The 16,823-nt window shown below is 54.8% G+C and overlaps 1 protein-coding gene across 1 annotated transcript; it reads right to left on the bottom strand.

The window, feature by feature from the left end:
• Positions 1 to 5,167: 5,167 nt before the first annotated feature.
• Positions 5,168 to 6,882, bottom strand: JUND (JunD proto-oncogene, AP-1 transcription factor subunit). The gene has a single exon (XM_080928680.1). It carries the CDS (start codon positions 6,730 to 6,732, stop codon positions 5,707 to 5,709), a length of 1,026 nt encoding a protein of 341 aa, XP_080784806.1. The 5' UTR covers positions 6,733 to 6,882; the 3' UTR covers positions 5,168 to 5,706.
• Positions 6,883 to 16,823: the final 9,941 nt, after the last annotated feature.

Genomic DNA, 16,823 nt, shown 5'->3' with positions numbered 1-16,823 from the left:
TCAATCCCAGCAACCACATGGTGGCTCATAACCACCTGTAATGGGATCTGATGCCTCTTCTGTTGTGTCTGAAGATAGGTACAGTGTATAGGATAAATAAACAAATCTTTTAAAAATTTTGGATGGCTTAATTTTTTTTTTGAGACAACCTGTCTTTATGTAGACCAGGCTAGCCTGGAGACCTGGAACTGACAAAGACCTATCTGCCTCTGTCTTCCTAGCACTGGAATTAAAAGTGTGAGCCACCATGTCTGGATATAGTTTCTAAAAAATGTTTTTTTATGTGTATATCTGTACGTGTGTGTGCAGGTGTGTGTGTGCGTGTGTGTGCGTGTGTGCGTGCGTGCGATGTGGGTGCATGCACAGATGTGTATGGTCTCTCAGGTTGTCTTGTGGGTGCTGGGATCTGAGCTGATCTTCATGACTGCAGAGACCCTGTCACTCTGCCTTGGTTGTGACTTTAACTTTTACAATTCATTTCACATATGTGAGTATTTTCCCTGTGTGTATGTCTGTGCACTGGGTGTAGTATGGTGCCTGTGGAAGCCAAAAGAGTTGGTTGTGAGCCCCCCATGTGGTTGCTGGGAATTGAACCTCTGGAACAGCAGTCAGGGCTCTTAATCGCTGAGCCATCTCTCCAGCCCGTTTTATCATTTGATTTCATTAAACATTATTTTTGGTGTTATTTATACATCTCTATAGTTAGTTCCAGGACAGCTAGGTCTACACACAGAGACCCTGTCTCAAAGAACAAGAAAAGGAAGGCTGAACAAGCCTTGGGGAGCAGCCATAAGCACCCTCCGTGGCCTCTACATCAGCTCCTGTCTCCAGGTTTCCACCTTATGTGAGTTCCTGTCCTGACGTCAGTCCATCAGTGGGTGTGAAAGTGTAAGGCAGACAGATCCTCCTCTTCCCGATTGCTTTCAGGCATGGGATTCCTCACAGCACAGAGACACTGACTCTGCTGTGTGCATGTAGGTGCCCCTGAGGACTGAGGATGGCTCCTGGAGCTGCGATTACGAATGTTGGGAGCCTGTGGGTGCTGGAAACTATTCAGGTCCTCCATTAGAACAGCCCAAGCCCTCTCCAAGCCCCGTGTGCAGCATCACACCAGCTGTACAAGGGGCTTTAGAGGCCTCTTGGTGCTTATCAGCGCAAACAGGCCAAGCTTGGGTACAGAACCGTTTTGGCCACACTAGCCTGAGAACACATAGAAATGCTCTGTGTGTGGAAGCAGGCAGGTCTCTGGCTACATGAGTCTGAGGCTATACAGCGACTTCCAAGACAGTCAGGGATTTACATTGAGACCCTGTCTTAAAGAACAACCACCAAAACCCTCATGTTTCTAAGCCAGTCTGCAGACAGGCGAGATCCCTGGGATGGCTGGCTGCTCACTCTGTCCTGATGAATCCTGAATCATGAGCCATTGGCCTGTGAGACCCTGTCTCAAAAACAGCATGGTGTCAGGCATGTGGTGACGCATGCCTCTGATCCCCAGACTTAGTAGGCAGAGGCAGGTGGATTTCTGAGAATTCTAGGCCAACCTGGTCTACAGAGTGGTACCTGTCTGATGAAAATGAAAGAAGTGAAATTGGATCTCAGAGTGAAGTTACCTTTCACGGTCACTACAGGGTCCACAGCAGAACCTGGCTCGCTGATTCCAGTCAGCAAGGGTGACCGCCAGCCCTCTCCTTTAGGACAGGTCCCAGGGGTGTCCTCAGTCCTGGAGTGGTCACTGTGTCCCCCAGGCCCTCAAGACACCCCTGGCTTCAACACTGATCCAGCATGAGGCCAGCAACTGAGACCCCATTCTGTGTGCTCTGTAACCCAAACTATCTTCTTCATCCAAATCCCAGAACATTCATGCGTACAGGGCACCTGGGAGGAAACCCCAGCATGCTGGGAGGAGTTGTCAGCAGGCTCACAATCAGTGACTGTCATCCAAGGTGATGCCTGTGTCACAGGGGAAAGTGGGGCTGAGACACTGGGAACTAGGAAGCTGAAGTAAGCACGTGGGCAGAGCTGGCGCTCATGCTGCAGGGCCCAAACGAGTGTGTGAGGGGTTATGAGTTCCATCTCTAGCACCTCATAAAATCAGGCAAGTTGGTATCTGAGGCAGGGGAATTGCTTTGAGTTCCAGGACAGCTTAGGCTACAAAGCTTGGTGTGTGGTGAACACTGTCAGCCCAGCACACACAGGAAATGGAGGCAGGGGAATCAGGAATTTATGGTCATCCCCACCTACATTGTGAGTTCAGGGCTGGCCTGGGCTACATGCAGCCCTATTTTAAAAAAAAGAAAAGAAAAGCCACCAGGTGGCGCAAGGTCTATTGAAAGTGCAGAGTGGGAGACGGGTGGAGTGGGAAGAGGAAATGAGGGTTACCAGGGCAGTTGTCTAGGGACAGTTGTGAGGACATCTCTGAGACCTTGGGCTTGCTCTTAGTCTCACAGAGCAAGCCCACCCTACCTTGGTGCTGGAGAAGGAAAAACAGACTTACAGGGTTAGTGACCAAGGGACAGTACCAAGACTTGCAGGGATACCAAATACCATTCCTAAGGGCCTAGCTACCTACAGCAGCCCAGAGGACAAAGACATTCTTGGCAAGAGCTCTGTGACAGCGTGTTGTACCCCTGCCAGCCCACTCACCTATCCCCAGAGCTGAAGCCACCAGCCCGGAGAGCCAGCCGTGGACCGGTGCGCCCAAATGTCTTTATGACTCCAGCTGAGTTCCGACCCATCCCCAGCAGCCAGGAGGAGGAAGGTTCTAGAACCTGGAACTGTGGCCCTTGGCAGGACAAGAGTATCTGAGCTGTTCTGATAGTCCAACATGGAATGAAAATTAGGGTCCAGAATAGAGATGGCACTCCAACCTCTCCCTTGTGTCTGGAGGGAGGTCTGTCACGACCTGGGGTAGCTGCTGAGCCTCCAAGATATCCTGGGGACATCCCCTGGTGGAGCATGCGAAGGCACACAGCGAAGCCTCATATGGCCTGTGGCAGTCAAGCACGGAGTAGTTTATGGATCAGTGAGTTCAAGGACAGCCTGGGCTACATATGGAGGCTCTGTGTATAAAGAGAAAAAAAGGGGGGCATGTACTGTGAGCCACAGCCCTAGGATGGGGCAGACGGAGTGAAGTCTGTGTTCTAGGCCACCTCCCCAGGCTGGGCTCCTAACCAACATGAGTCACAGATGCCCCAGCCAAGGGTGACACACACCTTGGCCTATGCACAGCAGGCTCGAGCCAGAACCACTCCGCCTGGCCAGGGGGCTATAAGAACAAGGCCTCTGCGAGGAGCAGACCACACAGCCCTGTGCTCTTCCCTGCCTCCTCTGTCCGTTAGCTCTTCTGAGTACTTCTGGTGTCCCTGGGAGCCGGGTATGGTGGTCTGAGCCCGTGTGCCGGATGAGGCTTGGGGAAAGAGGTGTGCTTGAACTGCAGACCCAGCTTTTCAGTGCGGGGAACAGAACTCTGGGCTGATGGTATGCTGTCAGAGGCCTTGGTGTTTTGAAATAGGCTCCCTATGTACCCCAGGCTAGACTGAAACTCATGACCCTTCTGCCTCTACATTGCAAGTGCTTGAGTCACAGGCTTGCAGTGCCCAGCCTGCCTCTGATCAGCTGACTGGAAACACTCCCAACATCAACAAAACTTCACTGGGTAGGTGTGGGTGGCACATGCCTTTAGTCTCAGAGGTGGGCAAAACTGAGTTTGAGGCCAGCCTGGGCTACACAGCGAGGCATCATCTTAAACAACAACACAGATCTTTATAAAGATCCAGGTTCCATCCAACAGTACGAAGCAGAATGGAGCAGACACTGGTGTGCATGGCAACCCAGCAGTCCAAGGGCCAAAGGAGGGGTCAGAGTTCAAATTTCTCCTATGCTGTCCACAGCCTGTGGAACAGGTCTCCAGCCCTCCCGGGGCAGAGGGACAGGGAAGAGATCATCAGGACACCTCCAATTCCTAGGGCACGGGTTAGAGGCCCACAGAGGAAGAGAGGAGCTTGTGCAGCGGTGAGCTGGGAATGACCCGAGGCTTGGGAAAACGCCTTCCATCCTCACACTGCCGGACCAGACCCACCTGGGCTCAAGCCTTTTCCTTACTAGACAGGGTCTGTAGCTCAGGCTGGCCCAGGACAGAGGAGCCTCCTGGGATCATGCCAGAGCTGCCAAGCTGGTCTCCCAAGACATTTCCATTCTGGGTGGCAGGCTTGCAGGGCTGTCTAGGGACACCTGCCCCCCACCCCGGGACTTACCATGTGATCTTATCACCCACGGTGACACCCAGAGCACAGTCAGGACCCCAAGACCCAGGGTCTCAACAGCAGCATCCAGGGCTGACAGGAGGTGGGGGGCAGAGACCTAGGGTCAAATGTTCCCACTAGGACTGAGCTGGAGACCTTAACTAATGCGCTCTTAACTCTGGTACTGGAGACAGAGATGTAACAGCAGGTGTGATTGGACCGCACATGCCTTTAACCCCAGCTCAGGAGGCAGAGGCAGGGGGATTTCTATGAGTTCCAGGCCAACCTGGTCTTCATAGCAAGTTCCAGATCAGTCAGGACTACATGGAGTAACCCCGTCAATAACATAAAATAAAGATATTGTGGTGACTGAACACAATTGTTTTACTTGGCTGAACATTGTTTCCTCCAAATAGGAGAGCAGGTGCTGTGAGAAGGGGGCGTGTCGGAGATATTTAAATATACCTACAGGACTCTAGGCTCCCAGTTCATAGTTTTGCAGAGAAAACCAACAAAGTCGAATGAAATCTACTGAGCAGGCTGCAAGCCCAGCTCTACTCTGTGTGGTCGAGAACCGAGGGCCCAAGCGTTACATAAGCCTGTAAGCACTTCGTTCTGCTCCTTCCCATGTAGTCCCCCTTCTTCCCAGAGGATATACCAGCTAAGTTGCTTAGTCTAGCCCAGGAACCTTGAGTCCCGGTGCCACCTGGACCTGGACCGACAGCGTGCACCTAGGTGGCGCTCGCTGCGCTGCAGATGTACAGACATGGCCCGCGCCCACGCTTCGCTCCCGCCTAGCTAGGGCGCGGGGGGGGGGGGGGGGGGTTGAGGGGGGGACTAGAGGAGGAGGGAGGGGGATGGGAGCGGGCCAGCCCCGCCCACCCTCAGCCCCGGCGGGGGAAGAAGGAGGCGGACAGCCAAGCTGGCGTAACGAAGACTTTACTGAAAACACAAAAACCGGCGAACCAAGGATTACGGAACAGGAATGTGGACTCGTAGCAAAACAAAACTAAAGGAAAAGAGAGGGGATGGTGTCGGGAGGAGGAGGAGAGAGAGCGGGGGATGGGGTGGAGGGAGTTTTTTTTTTCTTCTTCCCGTTTCTTTAAAAAAAACCAACATAAGGAAACACACACGCAACACGCAACCAACGTTTGTTCCCGGAGTAGAAACATAAATAGGGCGAAATCGAACACTCCCGTTCTCTCTTCCAAAAGGGGAGGGGGAAAGGCAGAGCGTGAGGCTGCGCGCCCCTTAGAGCCCCTACTCCGAGGTACAAAGGGGCAGCCACGCGCAAGACTCGGGCGGGGTACAGAGGCGGCGCGAGGGCGGGAGTCGTGCGCTCGGGGTCCCCATGCAGAGTAAAGGGGGGTCCGGCTTGTCGAGTCCGGGGGCACCGAGTCTCGAAAGAGTCCGGGGCGCCCCCCCACCGCAGCTAGTCCGCGCATGCGCCCCACGCTCGGGCTCAGTACGCGGGGACCTGGTGCTGGGGCAGCAGCTGGCAGCCGCTGTTGACGTGGCTGAGGACTTTCTGTTTGAGCTGCGCCACCTGCTCGCGCAGCAGGCTGGCGGTGGACGCCAGCTCGGTGTTCTGGCTTTTGAGCGTCTTGACTTTTTCCTCTAGGCGCGAGATTCGCTCCAGCTTGCGCTTGCGGCATTTGGAGGCGGCGATGCGGTTGCGTAGCCTCTTGCGCTCCGCCTTGATGCGTTCCTGCGTGTCCATGTCGATGGGCGACAGCGGAGGACTGTCGCCGAAGCTCGGCACGTCCGGCACGGTCTGCGGCTCGTCCTTGAGCGCGGCCAGGCGCGGTGGATGCTGAGGTGGCGGCGGCCCCAACGCGCCCGGGGGCGGCGGGAAGGGCACTGGCTCCGCGGCGAAGGCCACGGTGGCCGCGCCCCCAGGGGGCCCGGCGCCACCCGCGAAACTGCTCAGGTTGGCGTAGACCGGGGTCTCGGTGGCCCCGGGAGTGGCCGCCAGGTCCGCGGGCGCGGGGGGCGCGGGAGCCCCTGAAGTGGCCGCGGTGGCCGCACCCAACTGGCTCTGCTTATGCAGGTCCTCCAGCGCCTTGACGAAGCCCTCGGCGAACTCCTGCTCCTCACTGGCCGCCACCTTCGGATAGAGAAACTGCGTACTGGTCGGGGTGGTGGTCACCAGCCCGTTGGACTGGATGATCAGCCTCTCCAGCTCCGGCGACGCAAGTTTGAGCAGCCCAAGATCCGGTGAAGCCAGCAGCCCGTCGGGGGCGCCGTCGGGGCGCAGCGCAGAAGGTGCAGTGGCCGACCCTGGTTTCAATCCCGCCGCTCCCTGCTCCGCCAGGCTGAGCGTCAGCGCGTCTTTCTTCAGCATGCTGCTCGTCGGGGGCGCCCCGGGGAAAGCGCGGCCCGGGGGCGCGAAGCCACCACCGCCGGGGGCCCCAGCTGCACCAGCGACGCTCGACGCACCCGCAGCCAGGCCGCTCAGCGCCTCCTCGCCATAGAAGGGCGTTTCCATCCCCGCCTCCCCCGCCGCGCTCGGCCCCGGGGCGGGGGGAGTGGCCGCGGCCTCCCCGGGGGGCCCCGTATGCCCCCCAGTCCGCTACCCGTACAGACCGGCTCCGATGCCGGCCGCTGTGACCCGCGCCGCCCGCACGCACACTTATAGCCTCGGCCCCCCGCGATGAGCTCACCGCCCCCGCTCCCCATTGGCGCGAGGTGACGTCGTGGATTTGCATAAAGGGGCGGGAGTGGGACGCCCTCGCCTGGTGGCTGCCGCGGCCGCTGTTGCCAAGAGCGACGCTCGCTACATGGCACAACAACGCGCTGCATTGTGGGTTGACGTCATGGGGGTGGGGCTGAACGCGATTTCTCCAGGTCACCACGCCCAGCTTGGATTGCCGGCAGTCTTTGTCCCTCCCCTGCAACTTCTTGCCTCTTTCTCCTCCCTCTCTCTTCCTCCCCTCTTTACTTCTCTCTCTTTCTTCTCTGTTTCCCTCAGAATGGATCACATCCGTGTACCTATCTCTCCCCTCGTCTCTGGCACTTCGGTGGCGTGATGGGCCGAGCCTCATAAACCCAGGCCCTCTGCGAAGCCACGCCTCACGTCACGCCCACCAAAGGCACGCCCCTCGGGGGGCTGGCCTCCAACCAGGGTTTCTCTGGCTGGGAGCTGGCAGGTGTGGGCAGGAAGGGGGAGGGCAGAGGAGGGTCCCTTGGAGAGTCCCCAGAACTACTTAGCGCCCAGTCAGTTTCACAGAATGGAGTCGGACGCCTAAAAGCTGACTTCCTGCCTTTTCCGATGGGGAAACTGAGGATGGCATATGAGAAGTCCAACCGCGGCCAAGACAGCCGCCAATTGTGGGGTTTTTCTTGATCTCTGTGAAAAGAACGTTTTTTAATCTTTGTTTTGAGTTATTTTAAGACAGGATCTCATTCTCTAGCCTCCGGTAATCAAGAACTTTTTGTGTGTATGTGTATGGCAATGTTTGTGTGTGTGTGCGCTTGTGTCTGGGAAGGTCAGAGGACAGCTGGGAGCCAGTTCTCCCTGGTGTGGCACAAAGGCTGTCGAGCTTGGGTGCGGGTACCTTTACTCTCTGAGCCAACCCCATGGCCCTGGATTGGGATGTTTTGAAATAGAATCTCACTCTAGCCCAGACTGACCTCTTGAATTCCCCCGAAATCTGACCTCAGGCTCCTGGGTGACTGATATCTGCCGTTGTGCCTCGCTTCGAAGGATCTGTATTTGACTTCATTTGTTAGGACACCCTGTACCCTAGCTGGCCAAGAACTTAGGGCAATTCCACAGCCTCAGCTTGAAAGACAGGCCAAGCACCTTATCTTAGCCTGAGATTTGAATTGTGGGTTTGTTGAGTTTTATATTGTTTTCAGCAAGGGTCGATCACTTCACAGCTGAGGCTGGCTCGGAGTTTACAGAATTTACAGCGCTTTAGTTAAAAGGGTCACCATGCAGGTGTAACCCAGCTGACCTGGAACTTCTGGTGATGCCTGGAAGTTCCGGGGTGAGCTTGTGAGTTTTGTTTCTGGCTTTGTTGTTTCCAGACAGGTTTTTCTATAGCTCAGGCTAGACCTCAGAAGTGATCCTTGTGCTTCCCACTGAGTGCTGGAAGGACAGGCATGTACCACATACCTGTCCCCCTGCCCCAGGACAGAACTAGGGTGCCAGGCCTCTAGATAGCCATGACAGTACACTTTTGACTCTTCTAGGGCCTGAGGTGGCTCCCAGAGTGGAGCCTGCAAATAAGAATCCTGGCTGGTAACTACCCTTTTAATGAGTACATTTTGTCACCAGGCCTGAAGCGAAGGTGGCAGAGGAGGTGGGAGCAACAGGTCCCAGCATACTCAACACAACAGCCCCTTAGAGGACCGGAGAGGACTCTCAACCCTCCTTTGCGACCCCTGTCTGACCAGTCGCTCATCGGAGCTCCTTAGCACCCCAGGGCCTTTGCCCAGGCAACTGAGGCCTCCGGAGGGTCCCAGCCCCACGCCGGAGCCTGGCACAGTTGTTGCCTCGGGGAGCCCCACGCCCAGGGTTTATTCCCTTTTGTAGCCGAAGGATCATCCAGAAAGATAGGGTGGACTCTTCCCTCAGCAAACATGTGGGGTTTGCGCTTCGCGGGCCAGATCCCAGCCTGGGCCCCCGAGAGGACTGAGCCAGCTATTGCTGGCCCGCCGCCAGCCAGCCCCGGGCGCCAGGCCCGCCTCTCCCCGGGGCCCGAACGGAGTTGGCGGAGCGCGCGAGGCTCCGCCCTGACCTTGGGCCTTGGCCTTGGCCAGTGGGGGGATGGTTTGGCGCTCTGGAGGCGGTGGTTTGAGCTGGCTGGGGACCTTTCTCCAGGCGAGCATACATTCCAAATTGAGTTTTACCTCTGTTGAGACTCGGTTTCCCTATTAGGTACGGAGAGAGCGTTTTGTAGTGTATGGACAATGTAAAGAAATAATAAGACCTGAATTTTTTTGGTTGTTTTCCGAGACAGGGTTTCGCCATGTAGCCCTGGCTGTCCTGGAACTCTCTCTGTAGACCAAGCTAGCCTCGATTAAAGGCGTGAGCAGCCTGTGGGGGATTTTTTTTTTTTTTAATTGCATTTCTGTAGGAAAAGAGCTCGCAGAGAGGCGCGTGAACCACAGCTTTCAGCGCCTGACCTCTCCCATTGTGTGGGTCCTGTAAACTCAAGTCAGACTCTCAACTTGGCAGCAAGCGCCTTTACCCGCAAAGACATCTGACACCCTATCAGCCACTGTTTACTTTTCTTATTATTTGGAGAAACAACCTGCTGGATTTGGGGTGCCTTTAGTCTCTGGGAAAAACTCTTACTCAACCTGCAAAACCACCGCAATAAGGAGTGGAGGGAACAGAAAGTCTCCGGGCGCCGGGTTGGACTGGAGACGGTGCGTTACATCCTGTCAGTGGGAGAAACAGCGCCCACTCAGGATTCTGTTTTCGCTTCTGTCTTCCCTGGGCAGTGTCTGGGGAAGCGACTTGTACTGGGCGCCATGGCCCAGGCTGGAGACTGCGTACCCTTCACGTTGAACCTGAAATCCCATGGGTCTGGGTTCGAATCCCTAGGCTCTCAGGAACCCTTCCACAGTGCGAAAATAAATCTGAATTTTCTAGGTTGCGTTTTCAGCCTTTCCGTGATCAGGCAGAAACCGATGATCAGCTTCAAACGCTGGGAAGACCGGAAGGGGGCCTCTGGGAGGGGCTGAGGCAGAGGGGACTGTCCCAGGAGTGTGAGGGCAGAGCTCGTGGGCACCATCCCCAGGTGGCGGGGCCCCGTGGGGCGGCCGCATTCCTGAGGGTCGGGTTACCGGGAAGACCCGGCCTCCGCCCCTCCCGCGCTGCTTCCGCCGGCGCCGGGGTGCGACCGCAGGGGTTTGCGCAGCTTCTCCGACGGGCCTCATGTCCTGTTTTCTGGGTTGCTGCCCGCTCCCTCCAGCCTCATAAAACCTTTTTAAAATGAGGAAATGAAGCACACCCTCAGTTTCCTCACCGGCCCAGGGTCTCTGGGATGTTTGTTGATGACTAGTTGACAGTCAAGAGTTACCATGAAGGGCTCTCTCCCCGAGAAATCCTTCCCATACCAATCTACCCACCTCAAACGTGCATTAAAATGCACCTGCTGTGTGCCCAACCCTGACTCGGTGAACGTGCCCTGCCCAAGTGTTTGTTTCATTTTGTTGCTTGGCCCATCCTAACCTCTCACAGGCTTTACTGAGCATACACTGGAGTGGTGTATTAAACCATCTTTTCTCTAGGCTCGTTCACAAAAGACAGGTTCTTCAATATGACATTTACCCGGCTATTTGGTGTGTGTGCATAAGTCACAGCCCACTCCTTGGGGTCATAGGACAGCTGTGACAGCCTGTTGACTCTGCCTTCTATCCTGTGGGTCCTGGGCACTGAACTCAGTGCCATCTCAGCAGCCCAAAGGGAGCAGCAGTCTCCCTGAAGCACCGGGTACACCTGTCATGAGCTGTCCAGAGCAGCCTCAGCTAGATAGTTTGAGGGTAGCCTGGGCTACATGAGTCCCTGTCTCAAAAGATCAAAGACAAAACAAATAAGGATAAAAAATGAATAAATGAGGTATTATATTGTAAGCTAATTTTCTGTAGTTTTGTTTTTTTAAAGACAGGGTTTCTCTGTTGTAGCTCTGGCTGTCCTGGCTGTAGACCAGGCTGGCTTCAAACTCAGAGATGCTCCTGCCTCTGCCCCCAGAGTGCTGGAATTAAAGGCCTGTGCCACCATCCCTGGCTCATCTGTAAAAGCACATCCCTTTTTCTGGTTTTACTTCAAAGTACCCTATGGGTCACAAGGATGGAAGGCCGGTTTCTCTTGCCGTAGGACTAGAAACACGATGATCTGATACCAGGCATAGGCTGCTCCCTTCCTGTGCAACCAGGTTGCGCTGGTACCTCACATGGGGTGGTATTCAAGATACTGAACACTGAGCCACACATAGCTAGGTATCCTTGTCCCCTTGAGGGGTATGGGACCCAGCACACGGTATGTACTCAATTACTGAGTCCCAGACACCAGGGTGGTGTAAGGAAGGGGTTGCCTCTGTCTGGCATAAGCTTCATGGAAGCACTGACCCACTTCCGGGTTACAGGGTCTGTGGCCAAGGACCCCACCGGAGAAAAGGAAGTTCAGCCTTCATCTGGAGGCCTCAGGACTGTCCCCACCCACAGCACTCCAGGCCACTGACAGACTTCCTGTGCTGTGTGAGTGAATAGCATTGAAAGGTTTTCAGGGAGGCAGTAAGTGGGGGGAAACTGAGGCAGCTGTGCATGAAGACCTCCTTCCTATCTTTGAAGAACTGGGAGGCAGGTATCTGTGGAACCCAGCTGTGGGGTCCCTCAGAGAACACACACACACTGCCAGCACAGACCTGTGCTGCTATAGCCAGGGAGTAACTTGGAGGAAGGGCTGAGGAGAGATGGAGAAACAGGTTGTCAAACACCCTATGCCTTTCAGGCCAGACCTCTGGAAGCTGAGGCCGGGAAGATGGAAGATATCCCTGTCTCAGAAAGGAAGCACCAGCCTGGCCGTATGGCACATGCCCACAGCCCAGCACTCTGAGGCAGAGGCAGGTGGGCCTGAGTTCCAGCCCAGCCTGGTTTACAGAGCAAGTCCAAGGGGAGCCATGGCTACACAGAGAAACCGTCTCAAAAACAGAAAGAGAGAGAGAGAGAGAGAGAGAGAGAGAGAGAGAGAGGGAGGGAGGGAGGGAGGGAGGGAGGGAGGGAGAGGGAGAGAGGGAGAGAGAGAGAGAGAGAGAAACATGAAGGCTCAGGACTGAGCAAAATGGGACCCCAGGAACTTATGAACCAATGTGCCAGCTTCAGGGCAGAACAGATCGCCAGACAGCTGCGAGTTAACTTCAGAGGGGGATGCTGGCAGCGGTGGGGTGGAGCCCAGGTGAAACCTAGGTACAGGGCCCCCTCCTGCCCCCTCCCCGGTTCCCAGTTCCGGGCTATGGCTGCTAGGAAACAACTTAGAGTTTATTTGGGGGAGTTTTGGGTGTGTTCAGAGCGTTGATGTGCCCTTACCCAGACCCACTCCAGTTGTGTGGCCCGTGCCTCAGTTTCCCTTACTGCACAGTGGCCCAGGGGTGGGCGGGTGCACAGCACAGCTGAGAAGGGGGGGAGAGGGCGAGGCTACAATAAATGGCAGCCTCCTGTCTCCACTGCAACCACATCGGCTTCCCCCCCAGTATGCTGCTAATTGAACCCAGCGCTGGGGGAGGGGCGGAGAAACGGGATGGGGGGGAGAAGAGCTGCAAGGGGACTCGAGTGGTGCGAGGACCCAGGTCCGTCCAGTCAATTCGACACGTGTGTGCCAGGGTGACCCAGATCCCTAAGGGTTCCACATCTGAACTCCTGACCCCGCAGCAGCAGTCAGCCCTTCCTCCTCCCTGCTCCAGACCCTCCTCCCTCCTCCACCCCTCCTCCCTCCTCCTGATCCCTCCTCCTTGCACCCGTTCTTTGTCCTCCTTTCCCGCCTTTCCTCAAAGCAGCCAATCCCTTGTAGATTATGGGGCTGCTTTTTAGGGTCCAGCACCCCTGTCCCAGTTCTTCCAAAATTCTGCCCAAGGCTCGAGGAGGAGGTCCTGTCTGTCTGGCTTGCTGAGGACCCCAACAGTGAGCTGGGCCACAGGGCACAGCCAGGTAAGTGTGGGCCTCCCTGGCTCCTGCAGGGAGAGGACCCGAGGTCCCCCTCTGATCGCTTTCCCTACAGCCTTTCAGGACCAGCATGGTGAGCTGTACTTCCTGGCTCCCTATTGCTGGAAAATAGAGAACATGCCGGGCTGGAGAGCTGGCTCAGCCTGTAAAAGCACCTGCTGCTCTTGCAGGGATCCAGGTTCCGTTCACAGCACCCACATGGTGAGTCACAACCCTCTGTAACTCCTGGTCCAGGGAATTCAAGGTCTCTGGCCTGTGCAGGCACTGTGTGCTCTCTCTCTCTCTCTCTCTCTCTCTCTCACACACACACACACACACACAATTAAAAGTAATGAAACTTAAAGGAAGCTGGGCATGGTGATACATGCCTTTAATCTCAGCAGTCAGGAGGCAGAGACCAGTGCACCTCTGAGTTCAAGGCCAGCCTGGTCTGCATAGGGAGTTCTAGGAGAAACCCTGTCTTTATAAAAACAAAAAAAAAAACAAAAACAAAACAAAAAAAAAAAAAAAAAAAACAAAGAAAGAACAAGAAATCTGGAAAGAAACCACAAAGCAGAAGTAGACATCAAGACCACAGGTGATCGTGGTTGGCTGATTCTCACCTCGGGTTGCAGACATTCCTGTTGTCCCATCCTCCGTGGACTCCAGATTCAATAGCAGCCCGTGCTGAACTCTAAACAAGAACAGGAGGAATGTAACACTGAGAATTTCCCACGCACGATCCCAGAAGAAATAGTGCCCACAAAACTGGAGGCTGCTGTCCAGTGCATGTACCTGAGGGGGCTGTGAACGGGGCGGGGCTTGAGAGGGCCCTCTTCCTTCTGAAACTCGGAGTTTCTGCTTCTTTACAGGGACCCACTTTGGGGTCAGAGGAGCCACAGCAATTAGTAAAGCAGCAGTATTTGGGGACCTGACCTGAGAACTCAAACACCTAGACAGCCTCTACTGCAGGGACCGGCCAACTCCACCCAGTGCATAGGCACACCAGAGCTAGCCACAATGTGTCTAATCTAGCCTCTACCAAGCTTAACAAGAAAACTAGAAAATTGTAGGGTTCAACTGACAGTCACTCAGGGTGGGAAAGAGGCTCAGGGATGCTCTAATATCAGGTCACCATGAGTGTGAAGACTGACCAATCTCTAAATTATTTACTTATTTATTTATTTATTTATTGAGGCAGTGTATGTAGTCCCAGCTGACCTGGCTATCTTATGTAGACCAGGCTAGCCCCACACTCAAGAGACCATCCTGCCTCTGCCTCCCAAGTGCTGGGACTAAAGGCTTGTGCTATATAGCCAGCCTTCAGTTTAATTTTTAAATTAGAGACTTTAAAGAAAGTTGAACACTGTTGTTTGAAATAGAATATCAAACAATGATCTCGTGAGACAAAAGAGGAATTCCCCTCAGAACTGAGCTCGGGGTGTGTACAAATGAAGCTACAGAACAGATGTGCAACTCAGCTGGCAAGAGACGGGCAGGTGGTCAAGTAGGCAGTCTGTCCAGGCCTGGGAATTGTGTGCTCTAAGCCAGCTCTGGGATGCTAGAAAAGCCTAGAAAGATCTAGGCTCCCTGTTTTCAAATGTGCTCACTCATGGTGAGATCTGGGTAGAAAGGGAGGGGGTCTGAACAGCGGAGACCCAGCCTTGTAGCTCGGGAGGGCAGAGTGCACCCCTGAGTACCACGCAGTCCTGCAACAGAGGGATGGCAGCAGGACACAGTCTCTTGCCGCTGCTTGCCTCGGTCACATGTTTGGGAAACTGAGGACAAGTAAGGCGCCCACCTTCCGGGTGTGAGTAAGCTATGTCTCTTTCCCTCTCCCTTCTCACAGCCCTGCACTGTTTCTCTGAGGCTCAGATCTGGGGAACAGAAACTGTGAGATCACCTCTGGGAAGGTAGGCACGTCAGACTGTTTCATCTATAGGGGGTTAGTTGTGATGATTAAGGCCAGGATCCCAGGAAGGCCTGGGAACCAGCCAAGGGTGACTGGGAAGAACCAGTTGGCTCTGGGAAGCCTGATCACTTCTCAGAGCTTTCTACTAGTCTCACGGAGACTGCGGCTCTGTGGTACTGGGAGGGCGGAGATGGAATTATGAATGTAGTAAAGAAGGGTGATGGGAGGGTCCTGGTTTGACCAAGGATCCATATGGCAAGGTTCATACGGCTGAGAGAGGCCTCTTGCAGGAGGGGTCTGACATTGGGGTTTACACACAGCCTCAGCAAATTCTAAGGGAGACAAGACACGTGAATATCTGTGAGTTTGAGGCCAGCCTTGTCTATAGAGCAAGTTCCAAGACAGCCAGGGCGACAAAGAGAAACCCTGTCTTGAAAAACCAACCAGACAAAATGCAGTTTTAACTGTAAACATATGTTCAGGAATTTATGTTGTTTTCTCCCCCCACTTATCAGGGCGGGGTGCCCCCCCTCAGGAACGTCTAGATAAAGAGTTAGTTAAGAGACTTTAGCGTCCTAGGAACCAAGAGCACCTGACAGAGCACCTGTACCACTGGCAAGATGTGATCCTCTCTTGGCCAAAGTGGCTATAAAACCATGGTGGCCCTGATGACACCCACATCAGAACACAGACCTAAGGAGCCTCCTCTGTGTGGGATAGGGGAGGAGATTCCTCTGCTGTGCGCCCTGCATGGCAGGAACTGTGCCAGAGGCCACCACCTACTCCTCCCACGGAGTCAGACCTGAGAGGCCTGTCTAACCCCTTCCCTACGCTGCCCAGAAGCCTTGTACATAGCGCGTCGGGAAGCCTGGTCCCTGTACTGCCATTGGGATGGATGGCCAGACACGGGGCACCTACACACAGTCACACCTCGGCCTGTGACTGCCCAACCGGCCTGTGTGGCCTGACTGTCACTAGCCTCTCTTGCCGGCTGGACACTGAAGGACGTCAGAAGTCACCCAGGCTGCTTGAGGGGCAAGGGGACTTCCAGGCAAGGACAACAGATGCCCAGAACTAGCTCCCCTGAGGAGCCTTGCTGGAACCCTAGTGATGGCTGGTTTGGGTTTTCTTGTTTTAATTCATATGTTTGATTGCTCAGCTCGCTGTGTGGCCCCGGTTGTCACTCAAGGGGTTCCACCTGCCTCTGTCTTCTGAATGCTGGGGTTAAAGGTGTGTAACTTCCGTGAGGAAGTTTCAGAAAGAGGAGGATCTCAGGCCCCCTGGGCATCTGCAGAGCTCTGGTTTCTGGACAACCTGAGGAGGCCTTAGCCTTCATATCCCAATCAGAGCAGAAGCTCCTGGGATCAGGATGGTTAACTCAGCCTCGATTGCCAGGCCCAGGGAGACTGTCAGAAGCTACACACGTCTGAAGGCTTTGCTGTCATTAACGCTAGTGTGTAAAAGAGGCTTCATTGGAGCCACTTGCCAACCAAGCACAGGAGGTCCAACTGAGGCAGAAACAGAGAAATCTAACAGAGAGTAGGTCTGCTGTGGCACAGGGCTAGGACCTTACCAGCAGGGCCGCTAACTCAGAGGTGACATAGCAGTGACCATACACTAGCTGTCACAGAGGCCACTGAGGTCAGAGAATGACCAGACAGGGACAGCAGGGGTGAGTCTGGTGCAGCCCGACACTAGGCCGTGGCAAGGCCCCTGAGCATGATGTCGCTTTGGCCACTGCGGGGAACCAGACTATAGCAGCCCCAGGAGCCCACTGGGAGTAGCATCATGGCCTATGCCAGGGCAGAGCATTCTGTGATGAGTCAACACATCAGTCCCCTCCCACAGACAAGTTCTGGGTAACAGATTTCTGTTAATGCTTTTTAACATGTGTAAGATGCCCTTGAGGCAGCCGTGAAGTCCTTTCCAAATAGACTGTCCTGTGGCTCTCATGGCCTGTTGTGTGTGACTCCTATGGACAAGCTACTCTGGCTTTAAGAAAGATGCTCCTTGGA

This window comes from Micromys minutus (genome assembly GCF_963924665.1).
Source record: "Micromys minutus genome assembly, chromosome: 14".
In the NCBI taxonomy this organism is placed as follows: domain Eukaryota; kingdom Metazoa; phylum Chordata; class Mammalia; order Rodentia; family Muridae; genus Micromys; species Micromys minutus.
Note: the sequence above shows the minus strand (reverse complement) of the source record. Positions and strands in the feature narration are given on the sequence as shown.